This window comes from Heptranchias perlo, chromosome 23 (assembly GCF_035084215.1).
Source record: "Heptranchias perlo isolate sHepPer1 chromosome 23, sHepPer1.hap1, whole genome shotgun sequence".
Lineage (NCBI taxonomy): Eukaryota > Metazoa > Chordata > Chondrichthyes > Hexanchiformes > Hexanchidae > Heptranchias > Heptranchias perlo.
Genome location: NC_090347.1, coordinates 31160249 through 31172748, shown reverse-complemented (window position 1 = coordinate 31172748; position 12500 = coordinate 31160249). Strand labels below are relative to the sequence as shown.

At 43.5% G+C, this 12500-nt stretch overlaps 1 protein-coding gene across 1 annotated transcript in view; it reads right to left on the bottom strand.

The window, feature by feature from the left end:
* Positions 1-12188, bottom strand: part of LOC137341227 (ras-related protein Rab-40B) — a 71268-nt gene extending 59080 nt beyond the window's left edge. The window contains exon 1 of the mRNA XM_068004298.1: positions 11693-12188. Within this exon, the coding sequence (XP_067860399.1) occupies positions 11693-11906 (214 nt within the window). The 5' untranslated portion in view covers positions 11907-12188. The remainder of the gene's footprint in view (positions 1-11692) is intronic.
* Positions 12189-12500: the final 312 nt, after the last annotated feature.

The following is a 12500-nucleotide window of genomic DNA, read 5'->3' as shown; positions in this document are numbered from 1 at the left end:
TATTACAGGATTTTGGAAACATGATGAAACATATGATTTATAGATGGCATGAATGAATCACATTTCATTGTGACCAACTGGAAGGAAATGTAATGCAATTGGTGACACCAGCCGCACAATTGGAGTTATGTTTCCCCTGATCAGTTAAAACTTTTCCCCTCATCAATTCTCCTAGCAGTGCAACCAAGACTTAATTAAAGCAAACATATAGCAGCTACAAGGAGTCCCCAAAGATCTAACCCCTGACTCTGTCAAGTGCTCAACCACTTGAACAACCAAGTTGCCAAAGGAAAAAATATACTATTTAACAAGTTTTTATTTCTAGTCGTTATCATACCTACTCACAGGCTCTGCTAATTCTGGTCGAAAAGTGACCACTGTGAAGCATACAAGAAATTTCAGGGTGATCCATTCTATATTCAACATCCCCCTTCCTATGGAAAAGCACCCGCCATCCACTTTATATTATGTAAAAAAAGCTTGCAACATCACTGGACCCTGACAGGCCTAATTTTTCTCTCAGGCTCCAATTCATTTTACATTCAAGAGTGTTTTCTTCTGAACGCCCGCTGATTGTCACTTCCTGATATTCTTCATGCGTAAATGTGCTATTATTTTCTTGTCAGTAATCCTCTAAATGGACAATTGCAATCAAAACTGCAGTTGACATTTACTGCAAAAAATGAACATCTTGTTTACATGGGATTTTATTGCAAAATGATTCACCTTGAATGTTTCTCTGGAATAAGAACATCATATTGAACTAAAATCCTGACAGGTTCACATTATGTTGTATTATGTCACTGTTTGGCAAGTAAACTGGAAGCTGCAACAATCAAAATCAGAAGAGCAACAGCATAATGCATCATTTAACAGGGGTCAGAGTTTGCTGCAAATTAAAAGAAAACTTTAAAAAAAAATTTCAACTTAACAGTTTTTGATTGAAGAGATACTTCTGCAGTTACTGAAAGCTTAAAATGTACACTTTTTAAACATAGATCCAATGATGCATTGTTATGAGCAGTTAATGTGGAATTTATAATATACATAACTTTGGCAATTTTATTACTATGATGTCATTTAACATTTGGCAATAAAATGACATCATAGTAAAAAAAATTAAAGTTCCTGGTTGCTAAGATTTTTAAATTACTTATTGGTCAATACAATCAAATAGTAAAATTTAAACATATACCTAAAACCTAAGATCTGCATGTATCAATACAAATCTCAAGAAATTTAAATGTGCAGCACAATATCAAATATTGAATTTTTCAACAGTTAGTGTATTATTGTAATTCCTCACACATTTTGGAAAAATATATGCCTTTTCAGTATTGTCTCTAGATTTTTTTTTTAAAACCCTATTTTGGTAGGAATGTGAAATTTTCATTCCATGTCCACTTCAACGATGAAAACCTCCCAAATGTGCAATTAAAGATTTTGCTCTTCCAATAGTGGTTGTAGCAGGTGACAGTATTTCCAGTTAACACTGGAGTGAAGTAATGGTCTGTCACAGGCGATAGTTGTGGTGGGAACAAATTTGAGGTGATGAATTAAGAGCACCATTTAATATTAGATGAAGTGCATTTTTCCTTCCATTGAACTAAATAAAGGCAGTGACACTGAAGTTTCTTTGCCATATAAATGAACCTTGCTTTTTCCCTTAACAGGTACTTGCCTCCATTAAAGACCCATAAGCTGGGGCAGGGAAGGCAAGCCAACTACAAACGTCTCACAGAATCTGAAACTTGACACTCAATTCAACAGGGAAAATGTTCTTCTCCATTAGTTCCCAACCTCAGAGGATTTGTTGCACCTCACCATCAAGTAGTCTGACTGTTTATTGCTGCCTGGAGTATCAGAAACAGGTCTTGAGTGAGTAACTACAAAGACATGGCTTGACGTGTACCAATGATATTTGCAGGTTCAGCAACATACGTAGTAAATACACATGTCACCATATCATAAATGAATTGTTATTTTCTGGGAATTGCTTGAAATGCTTGTTGATGTTTGGTATCACAAATGAATTCATGGAGTGTTATGGGATGTGGGCAACACTGGCAAAGCAGTATTTATTTCCTATCCCTAGTTGCCTGAAAGGCTTTGAAAGTCAACGACAGTGTGGGACTGGATTCACATGTAAGCATGTTTCATCATCTGAATTCAATTCGTACCAACATATTCCAGACAAGACATATTGAAAACCAGTATTATTAAAATGCCTCAACGGCATAACTTTAAAAAGCAATACATAGCCCAAATGTGAACCATAAAAATTCACTCAATTTCCCAACATGCATCACAATAACCGTTACTAAATTTTGCATTTTGATTATCAGCACATGTTCCTCTTAATCAAAAGCAAAATACTGCTGATGCTGGAAATCTGAAATAAAAACAGAAAATGCCGGAGAAGCTCAGCAACTGAGGCAGCATCTGTGGAGAAAGAAACAGAGTTATTGTTTCAGGTCTAAGACCTTTCGTCAGAACTCATGTTCCTCTTATATTGTTATCAAGATAGTGAATCTTTCCCCCTTTTCATCAAGTAGTATATGTTAAACCTTCATTATTTAAAGCTACTTCAGCTTAGATCATCACATACAATCTGTATAAACACCAAAAATATTAGAAATCATTTATATATATATGCTGCCAGACCGGTTGTGTATTTCCAGCATTTTTGTGTTTTCTTAAGCTAGCAATATTGTATTGCATTTCACACAATTTAGAAGATTGCAAGATTATAAATTCAACCAACTGTACATCTGTGTCTGTGTTGTTTCCTCAATATCAGTGAAAATGTGAAAGCCAACAAAAGCTCAAGTTTGATCAAATTGGTACAGAATTCTTCATTCCATCTACAAGATCCCTTTTATTTTAAATTTACTTAGATCTGGTTCACAACGGATCAACCTCTAATCTCTGTAAGCGCACTTGGAAGCAAGACTGTTAGATGCTAACCAGTACTACTTTTTTTTGGTACTCAGAAATTGCTCCAAATTAAAAACAAAGAATACAAATGTAGTTATGCAGTCTTAAATTCACACCAACATAGCATTATGGAAAGGAACTTATAAATCTCTGAAAACACAGCATATTATTGTTGTGGAATAATTCTACATTTCCTCAGCTAGCCAGTGCTGGAAATGAAAGAAAAATAATTTATGGAGCGCCTTTCACAATGTCAGGTTGTCCCAAAGTGCTTCAAAGTCAATAAAATACCTTTGAAGTATAGTCACTGTTGTAATATAGGGAAACACGGCAGCCAATTTGTGCAAAGCACGGTCCCACAAACAACAATGAGATAAGTGATTGGACAATGTGTGTTTGGAGGAAAGATTGAGTAGAATGGGCCTATACTCTCGAGTTTGGAAGAATGAGAAGTGATCTTATTGAAACATATAAGATTCGAAGAGGGCTTGATAGGGTAGATGCTGAGAGGACGTTTTCCCTGGCTGGAGAGTCGAGAACTAGGAGACATAGTCTCAGGATAAGGGATTGGACATTTAGCACTGAGATGAGGAGGAATTTCTTCACTCAGAGGGTCATGAATATTTGGAATTCCCTACTTCAGAGGGCTGTGGACGCTCAGTCGTTGAGTATATTCAAGACTGAGATTGATAAGATTTTTGGACTAAGGGAATCAAGGGATATAAGGATCAGGTGGGAAAGTGGAGTTGAAGTCAAAGATCAGCCATGATCTTATTGAATGGCAGAGCAAGCTCGAGGGGCTGTATGACCTACTCCTGTTCCTATTTCTTATGTTCTTATGGTGATGTTGGTTGAGGAATGAAAGGTGACTAGGACACCCTACTCTTCAATAACAACAACTACTTGCATTTATATAGTGCCTTTAGTGTGGTAAAACATCCCAAGGCGGTTCACAGGAGCATCAAACAAAATTTCACACTGAGCCACACGAGGAGGTATTAGGACAGGTTAACAAAAGCTTTGTCAAAGGGGTAGGTTTTGAGGAGGGTCTTAAAGGAGGAGAAAGAGTTAGAGAGGCAGAGAGGTTTAGGGAGGGAATTCCAGAGCTTAGGACCGAAACAGCTGAAGGCATGGCTGCCAATGGAGGAACGATTAACATTGGGGATGCACAAGAGGCAAGAATTGGAGCAGTGCAGAGATCCCAGAGGGTTGTAGGGCTGGAGGAGATTACGTAGATAGGAAGGGGCGGGGCCATGGAGGGATTTGAAAACAAGGATGAGAATTTTAAAATCTAGGCATTCCCAGACCAGGAGCCAATGTAGGTCAGCGAGCACAAGGGTGATGGGAGAATGGGGCATGGTGTGAACTAGGATACAGGCAGTAGAGTTTTGGTTGAACTCAAGTTTATGGAGGGTGGAAGATGGGAGGCCAGACACGAGACCATTGGAATAGTCTAGTCTGGGGGCAACAAAGGCATGGATTAGGTTTTCAGCAGCAGATGAGCTGAGGCAGAGGCAGAGACTGGCAATGTTATGGAGGTGAATGTAGGCGGTCTTGGTGATGGAGAGGATATGTGGTCGGAAGCTCATCTCAGTGCCAAATAGGATGCCGAGGTTGTGAACAGTCTGGTTCAGCCTCAGACCGTAGTCAGGGAGAGGGACGGAATCGGTGGCGGGGACCAAAGACAATGGCTTCGGTCTTCCCAATATTTAGTTGGAGGAAATTTTTGCTCATCCAGTAATGGATGTCGGACAAGCAATATGACAAATGAGAGACAGTGGAGGGGTCAAGAGAGGTGGTGAGGTACAGCTGGGTATCGTCAGTGTACATGTAGAATTTGGTGTTGTGTTTTTGGATGATGTTGCCGATGGACAGCACCTGGATGAGAAATAGGAGGGTGCCAAGGATAGATCCTTGGGGGGCTCCAGAGGAAACGGTGTGGGAGTGGGAAGAGAAGCCATTGCAGGTGATTCTCTGGCTACAACTGGATAGATAAGAATGGAACCAGGCGACTGCACTCCCACCCAGCTGGAAGACGGACGAAAGGCTCTGGAGGAGGATAGTGTAGTCAACCATGTCAAAGGCTGCAAACAGGTCGAGAAGGATGAGGAGGGACAGTTTACCATCGTTACAGTCACATATGATGTCATTTGTGACTTTGATAAGGGCCGTTTCAGTACTGTGGCAGGGGTGGAAACCTGATTGGAGGGATTCACACATGGAGTTGCAAGAAAGATGGGCATGGATTTGGGAGGTGACAACACATTCAAGGAATTTGGAGAGGAAAGGGAGGTTGGAGATGGGGCTGGAGCTTGCAAGGACAAAGGGGCAAGGGTGGGTTTTTTGATGCGTGGTGTGATGACAGCAGATCTGAAGGGGAGGGGGACAGGATCTGAGGAGAGGGAACCATTAACAATGTCAGCTAACATGGGGGCTAGAAAGGGAAGCTGGGTGGTCAGCAGTTTAGTGGGAATAGGGTTGAGGGAGCAGGAGCTGGGTCTCATGGTGAAGATGAGCTCAAAGAGGGCATGAGGGAAACCGTAGGGGAAGATTGGCTTGGTGGACTGGGGAAGGGAGGGAAACGGCAGAGGCAGCTGAATGGATGGTCTCAATCTTAGTGACAAAAAATTCTATGACTTCCTCGCACTTTTGGAGGTGAGGGTAGAGGGGGCAGGGTAAGGGGTTTAAGCAGATGGTTTGTAATGAAGAGAAACCGGAGGTTATCTTTGCATTCCAGGATGATCCTGGAATAGTGAGCAGTTTTGGCAGAGGAGAGCAGGACCAGATAGTACTTCATGTGATCCAGCCAGATCTGGTGATGAATGGCTAAACCAGTTGTCCACAATAAACGTTCAAATCTGCGTCCCTTGGACTTAAGGAAGCGGAGATAAGGGCCATACCAGGGGGAACGACCAGAGTGAGAGAGTAATGGTTTTAATGGGGACAAGGACATCAAAGGTGGAGGTGAGGGTGTGATTGAGCAGATCGGTAGCTGCAGAAATGTCATGATGAATGGAGGGCCAAAGGCTAGACAGTTGGGAATTTGATAGTGCAGTTGTAAGTGACTTGGGGGAGAGTTTTTTCCAGGGGCAGACACAGAATGAAGTTGGGTTGGGAGGGGGAAGGGGGATGTGGATGTGATCAGAGATGGCCTTATCCGTGATTGACACGATGGGAGTAGAGAGGCCACGTGAGATGGCAAGGTCAAGGGGGTGGCCATGAATATGGGTAGGGGAGTTTATATGGAGGGAGAGATTAAGGGAGGATAAGAGGGCAGTGAACTCAGAGGAGAGAAAGCATGTTAAGTTGAGATGGAGGTTGAATAGTGCATAGGGATTTTTTTTAAAAATTCGTTCATGGGATGTGGGCGTCGATGGCAAGGCCAGCATTTATTGCCCATCCCTAATTACCCTTGAGAAGGTGGTGGTCAGCCGCCTTCTTGAACCACTGCAGTCCGTGTGGTGAAGGTTCTCCCACAGTGCTGTTAGGGAGGGAGTTCCAGGATTTTGACCCAGCGACGATGAAGCAACGACGATATATTTCCAAGTTGGAAAGGTGTTGTTCCCATGTGCCTGCTGCCCTTGTCCTTCTAGGTGGTAGAAGTCGTGGGTTGGGAGGTGCTGTCGAAGAAGCCATGGCGAGTTACTGCAGTGCATCCTGTGAATGGTACATACTGCAGCCACTGTGCGCTGGTGATAGAGGGAGTGAACGTTTAGGGTAGTGGATGAGGTGCCAATCAAGCGGGCTGCTTTGTCCTGGATGGTGTCCAGCTTCTTGAGCATTGTTGGAGCTACACTCATCAAGGCAAGTGGAGAGTATTCCATCACACTCCTGACTTGTGCCTTGTAGATGGTGGAAAGGCTTTACATCCACCCGAGGGGCTAGGCCTCAGCTTAACATCTCACCTGAAAGATGGCACTTCAAACAGTATCTCACTCACTCAGTGTCAGCCAATATCATGTGCTCGTGACTTTCTCACTCAGAGGCAAGAGTGCTGCCACTGAGCCAAGTCCAACACTTCAAAAATATCAGAGTCATTTCCAATTAAATGTTACATTTTCAAAGTAAATATATACTGCAATGAAAGCAATATTACTCCAAAATAAAAAGTTGCTTTCAGGATATATAGCACTAAGATTCTACAACCCAACAGATATAAATAATAGTCACAACACTGTCACACATTATTACTCTTTTCCAAGTCTAAATGCTTCCCCTCTACAACTAATTAATTTTTTTGAATAAGCACTCTTATGCTTTAATCTTACAATAATACCATTTATAAGTTAGTATCTATTCTTATGCATTTCCTTCCTATTCTTGGCTTCTAAAACCTACATTTGAATGAAATACCAAGAGAAAGAGGGAAAACGGCAGGAGACAGAGTGTAGGGATAATGGGCTGGTACTCAAATTGGCAGGATGTGACGAGTGGTGTCCCACAGGGATCTGTGTTGGGGCCCCAACTATTCACTGTATTTATTAACGTCTTAGATGATGGGATAGAGAGCCACATATCCAAGTTTGCTGATGACACAAAAGGTCGGCAGCATTGTAAGCAGTGTAGATGGAAGCATAAAATTACAGAGATATTAATAGATTAAGTGAATGGGCAAAACTGTGGCAAATGGATTTCAATGTAGGCAAGTGTGAGGTCATCTACTTTAGACTTAAAAAGGATAGATCAGAGTACTTTCTAAATGGTGAAAAGCTCGAAACAGTGGCGGTCCAAAGGGACTTAGGGTTCCATGTACATAGGTCACTAAAATGTCATGGACAGGTACAGAAAATAATCAAAAAGGCTAATGGAATGCTGGCCTTTATATCTAGAGGACTAGAATACAAGGGGGTAGAAGTTATGCTACAGCTCTAAAAAGGTCCAGTTAGACCACACCTGGAGTACTGTGGTCAGTTCAGGGCACTGCACCTTAGGAAGGATATATTGGCCTTGGAGGGAGTGCAGTGTAGATTTACTAGAATGATAGCTGGACTCCAAGGGTTAAATTACGAGGGGAGATTACACCAACTAGGGTTGTATTCCCTGGAATTTAGAAGATTAACGGGTGATCTGATTGAAGTTTTCAAGATATTAAAGAGGAACTGATAGGGTAGATAGAGAGAAACTATTTCCGCTGGTAGGTGAGTGTAGGATTGGGAACATAGCCTAAAAATTAGAGCCAGGATTTTCAGGAGCGAAGTTAGGAAACACTTCTACACACAAAGGGTGGTAGAAGTTTGGAACGCTCTTCTACAAATGGCAGTTGATGCGTGCTGAATTGATAATTTTAAATCTGAGATTGATAAATTTTTGTTAACCAAAGGTATTAAGTGATATGGGGCTAAGGCGGGTTAATGGAGTTAGGTCACAGATCAGCCATGATCTCACTGAATGGCGGAACAGGCTCGAGGGGCTAAATAGCCTACTCCTCTTCCAATGTTCCTAAGACAAAGTCTGTTTATGCTAATGCATTATAAAACAAAATCAAAGCATATGTAAAATAATTTATTGAAATAGGCAGGATTTCCAAGCTCCACTCAGAATGCAAAGAGAGTCCTTCACCAATATTATATAACAGTAATACTTTGCATGTACATAGCATCACTGTAAAATTGACATGGTGAAAAGTAGACCAAACTTTATTTTCTTGGGAAACCTTTTACATTAATCTAACACTATAAAAATACAGAAAATGCTGGAAATACTCAGCAAGTCAGGCAGCATCTGTCGTGAAAGAAACAGTTAACGTTTCAGGTCGATGACTTTTCTGGAAGGAGTTGAAGCTTAAACAGTTTTTAAGTACAGAGCCAGGGAAGTGGGGGGGGGGTGGGGAAAGGAGAGGGAAGAACAAAAGGGAAGGTCTCTGATAGGGTGGAGGGCAGGAGTGATTAAATGACAAAAGGGATGATAGTGCAAGGCAAGGAGGGTGGGAATGGGATCACAAACAAAAGACGGATCTAGAGGAACTGTCCAAAAAAATGGGAGCAATGGTTATGATCTGATGTTATTGAATTCAATATTGAGTCCAGAAGGTGGCAAAGTGCCTTAACAAAAGATGAGATGCTGTTCCTTGAGCTTCTATTGAGCTTCATTGGAACAATGTAAGGGGCCAAGGAAAAAAGAAGTCAGAGTCGGAGTGGGACGGGGAATTAAAATGGCATGCGACTGGAAGGTCAGGGTCACGCTTGCGGACTGAGCGGGGGTGGCAAAGCGATCACACAATCTGCGTTTGGTCTCCCCATTGTCGAGGAGACCACATTGTGAGCAGCGAATACAGTATACTAAATTGAAAGAAGTACAAGTAAATCGCTCTTTCAACTGGAAGGAGTGTTTGGGACATTGGACAGTGGGAAGGGAGGAAGTAAAAGAGCAGATGTTTCAACTCTTGCGCTTGCACGGGAAGGTGCTGTGGGAAGGAGAGGGTTGTTGGAGGTGATGCAAAAGTGGATCAGGGTGTCGCGGAGAGAGCGGTCCCTTCGGAAGGCTGAAAGGGGATGGGAGGGGAAGATGTGTTTGGTGGTGGCATCGTGCTGGAGGTGGTGGAGGATAATACATTGAATGAGGAGACTAGTGGGGTGGAAGGTGAGGACAAGGGGGACCCCATCATGGTTCTAGGAGGGAGGGGAAGGGGTGAGGGCAGAAGTGAGGGAAATGGGACAGACCCGGTCGAGGGCCCTGTCAATTACAGTGGAGGGGAATCCTTAGTTGAGGAAAAAGGAAGATATATCGGAAGCACTGGTGTGAAAGGTGGTATCGCTGGAACAGATGCGATGGAGACGGAGAAACTGGGAGAATGGAATAGAGTCCTTACAGGAAATGGGGTGGGAGGAAGTGTAATCAAGGTAGCTGTGGGAGTCAGAGGGCTTATAGCAGATATTGGTTGACAGTCTATCCCCAGAAATGGAGACAGAGAAGTCGAGGAAGAGAAGGGAAGAGTCGGAGATGGACCACATGAGGGTGAGGGAAGGGTGGAAATTGGAAGCAAATTGATGAAATTTTCCAGTTCAGGGCGAGAGCAGGAAATGGCACTGATACAGTAATCAATGTACTGGAAGAAGAGGTGAGGGAGGGGACCCGAGTAGGACTCGAACAAAATGATCCACATATCCCATAAAAAGGCAGGCACAGCTGGACCCATACGGGTTCCCATAGCAACACTTTTATTTGGAGGAAGTGAGTGAAGTCAATGGAGAAGTTATTTGAGGTAAGAACAAGTTCAGCCTAGCGAAGGAGGGTGGTGGTGGATGCGGACTGGTTGGGCCTGCGTTCAAGGGAAATTCAGAGGGCCCACAGGCCATCTTGGTGAGGGACAGAGGTGTAGAGGGACTGGACAGCCATGGTGAAAAGAATTCATAGATGGGCCTAGAGGAGCTGTAAATATCAGAGCCAAGCCAAGGGCAGGGGGGGTCATCCTCTGCCTCTCCACTGCGATGCCATCAGCAAACACATCTTCACCTCCCCTCCCAGCATTCTGAAGGGACTGTTCCCTCCACGACACCCTGGTCCACTCTTCCATCACCCAAACATCTGCTCTCCTTCCCAAGGCACCTTTCCATGCAAGCGCAGGAGATGCAACACCTGCCCTTTCACCTCCTCCCTTCCCACCGTCCAGACCCCCGAACACTCCTTCCAGGTGAAGCAGCGATTTACTTGTACTTCCTTCAATTTAGTATACTGTATTCGCTGCTCAAAATGTGGTCTCCTCTACGTTGGGGAGACCAAACGCAGACTGTCTGATCGCTTTGCTGAACACCTCTGCTCAGTCCGCAAGCGTGACCCTGACCTTCCAGCCACTTGCCATTTTAATTCTCCGTCCCACTTTGACCTCGGCCTCTTACACTGTTCCATCAAAGCTCAACGGAAGCTCATCTTTCAATTAGGCACTTTAGAACCTTCCAGACTCAAAACTGATTTCAATACTTCAGATCATAACCACTACTCCCAATTTTTTGGACAGCAGGGCCTGCTGTTGCCATTTACAACTTCTCTAAACCTATATTTTGTTTCTTTACTTGTCCCATTACCACGCTCCTTACCCTGCACCATCATCCCTTTTGTCATTTAATAACTCCTACTCTCCACCCTATCATAGGCATTTCCTTTTGTTCTTTCCCCCCTCCTCCCCTACCTTTGCCTGCCTCTGTACTTGCATAAAAACTGTTAAATCTTTAACTTCTTCCAGTTCTGACAAAAGGTCTTCGACCTGCAACGTTAACTGTTTCTCCACCCCCCCCCCCCCAAATGCTGCCTGACTTGTTGAGCATTTCCAGCATTTTCTGTTTTTATTCCAGATTTCCAGCATCCACAGTATTTTGCTTTTGATTATAAAAATACCCATGATACCAAGATATCGAGGTGGTTTTCTGCGCTAGTGATACCACTAACACTGTGGAATATTTTATATTTGATTAACAAAAGTCTTGCATTTCACAACTTGATTTCAGAAATTGAATATGTTTTAAAGGAACATCCTTATGATTGTCTGCAGACTTAATTTGTTTGCCTAATTATCCATCTTAAGTATGAAAACACATCAAAACATCTAGATTAAAATAAAGATGGGTTACATTCATAACTAAAAAAAAAGCCACAGATTGCGCCGTTCGTACTTAATGCCTCACAAATTTGAGTGGGAGCTCATTCGATTCTAAACTTCTTAAAGCGGGACTACGATCCACAAATATACTATTTGTCAGTTCTCTATTTATTGCGCGTGTTTAAAGGGAGGAGGGGGGCGGGGAAGCTTGTGTTTACTCACCCATGCTGTAGCCATACGGTGACTCGCTGGCTCCGTCCTGCAGGCTGGCCAGGATCTCTCCCTTCCCAACATCACTGTCGCCGACCAGCAGAAATTTCAGCAGAAAGTCGTAAGCCTTCACCGGGCTGCCTTTATTGCCCATCCTCTCACGAGGTGCGCTCCATACTGGAACGGACTGACGACAGTTTCTTTCGTTAAACAAGTAAAAATTCATTAAACAAGTTTCAACTCGCCCTGCGCCACCACCATTCACTTTCCAGAGAAAATTCCTCAGGGAGCTCGCGCTGGAACATTCGCCGACAAATACCAAAACCTTTAGAGTCCACTCTCCGCCCGCCCAATATGTTTTGATCTCTCACGATTTTGAACTGTCACATTTCCCCCTCCCCTCTCAAATCTTTTGACTGCTCTCTAACGCCACTTTAAAACTCGCAGCGAGACTCTCCTCCGTCACCACACAATTCTCTCCTCTGACGGTTCCAACACACTTCGCCGTCTTGGAGCGGCCCCGCTCTTCCATCATTGGTCGCCGCCGTCCGATGTAGGCGGCCCCTGCCGCCCCCACCGTTCGTTGATTGGACAGGTTATCCATCAATCACTCCCAGCGCCGCCCTCCGCTCTGTTTGTTCGCAGATCGCGCTCGCTCGGGGTCTTCGGCAACCACCTGTGCCGCAGTGGATTGTGGGAACCGTAGTTTCCAGAATCAACTACAGTGCAGCGAGTAGGACCTTGAATCGCGCCTGTTTCACGTTCTTAAATTAAAGCGTCCGCTAACCTCCAGAAAATCAACCGCAAAACTGTATTAATA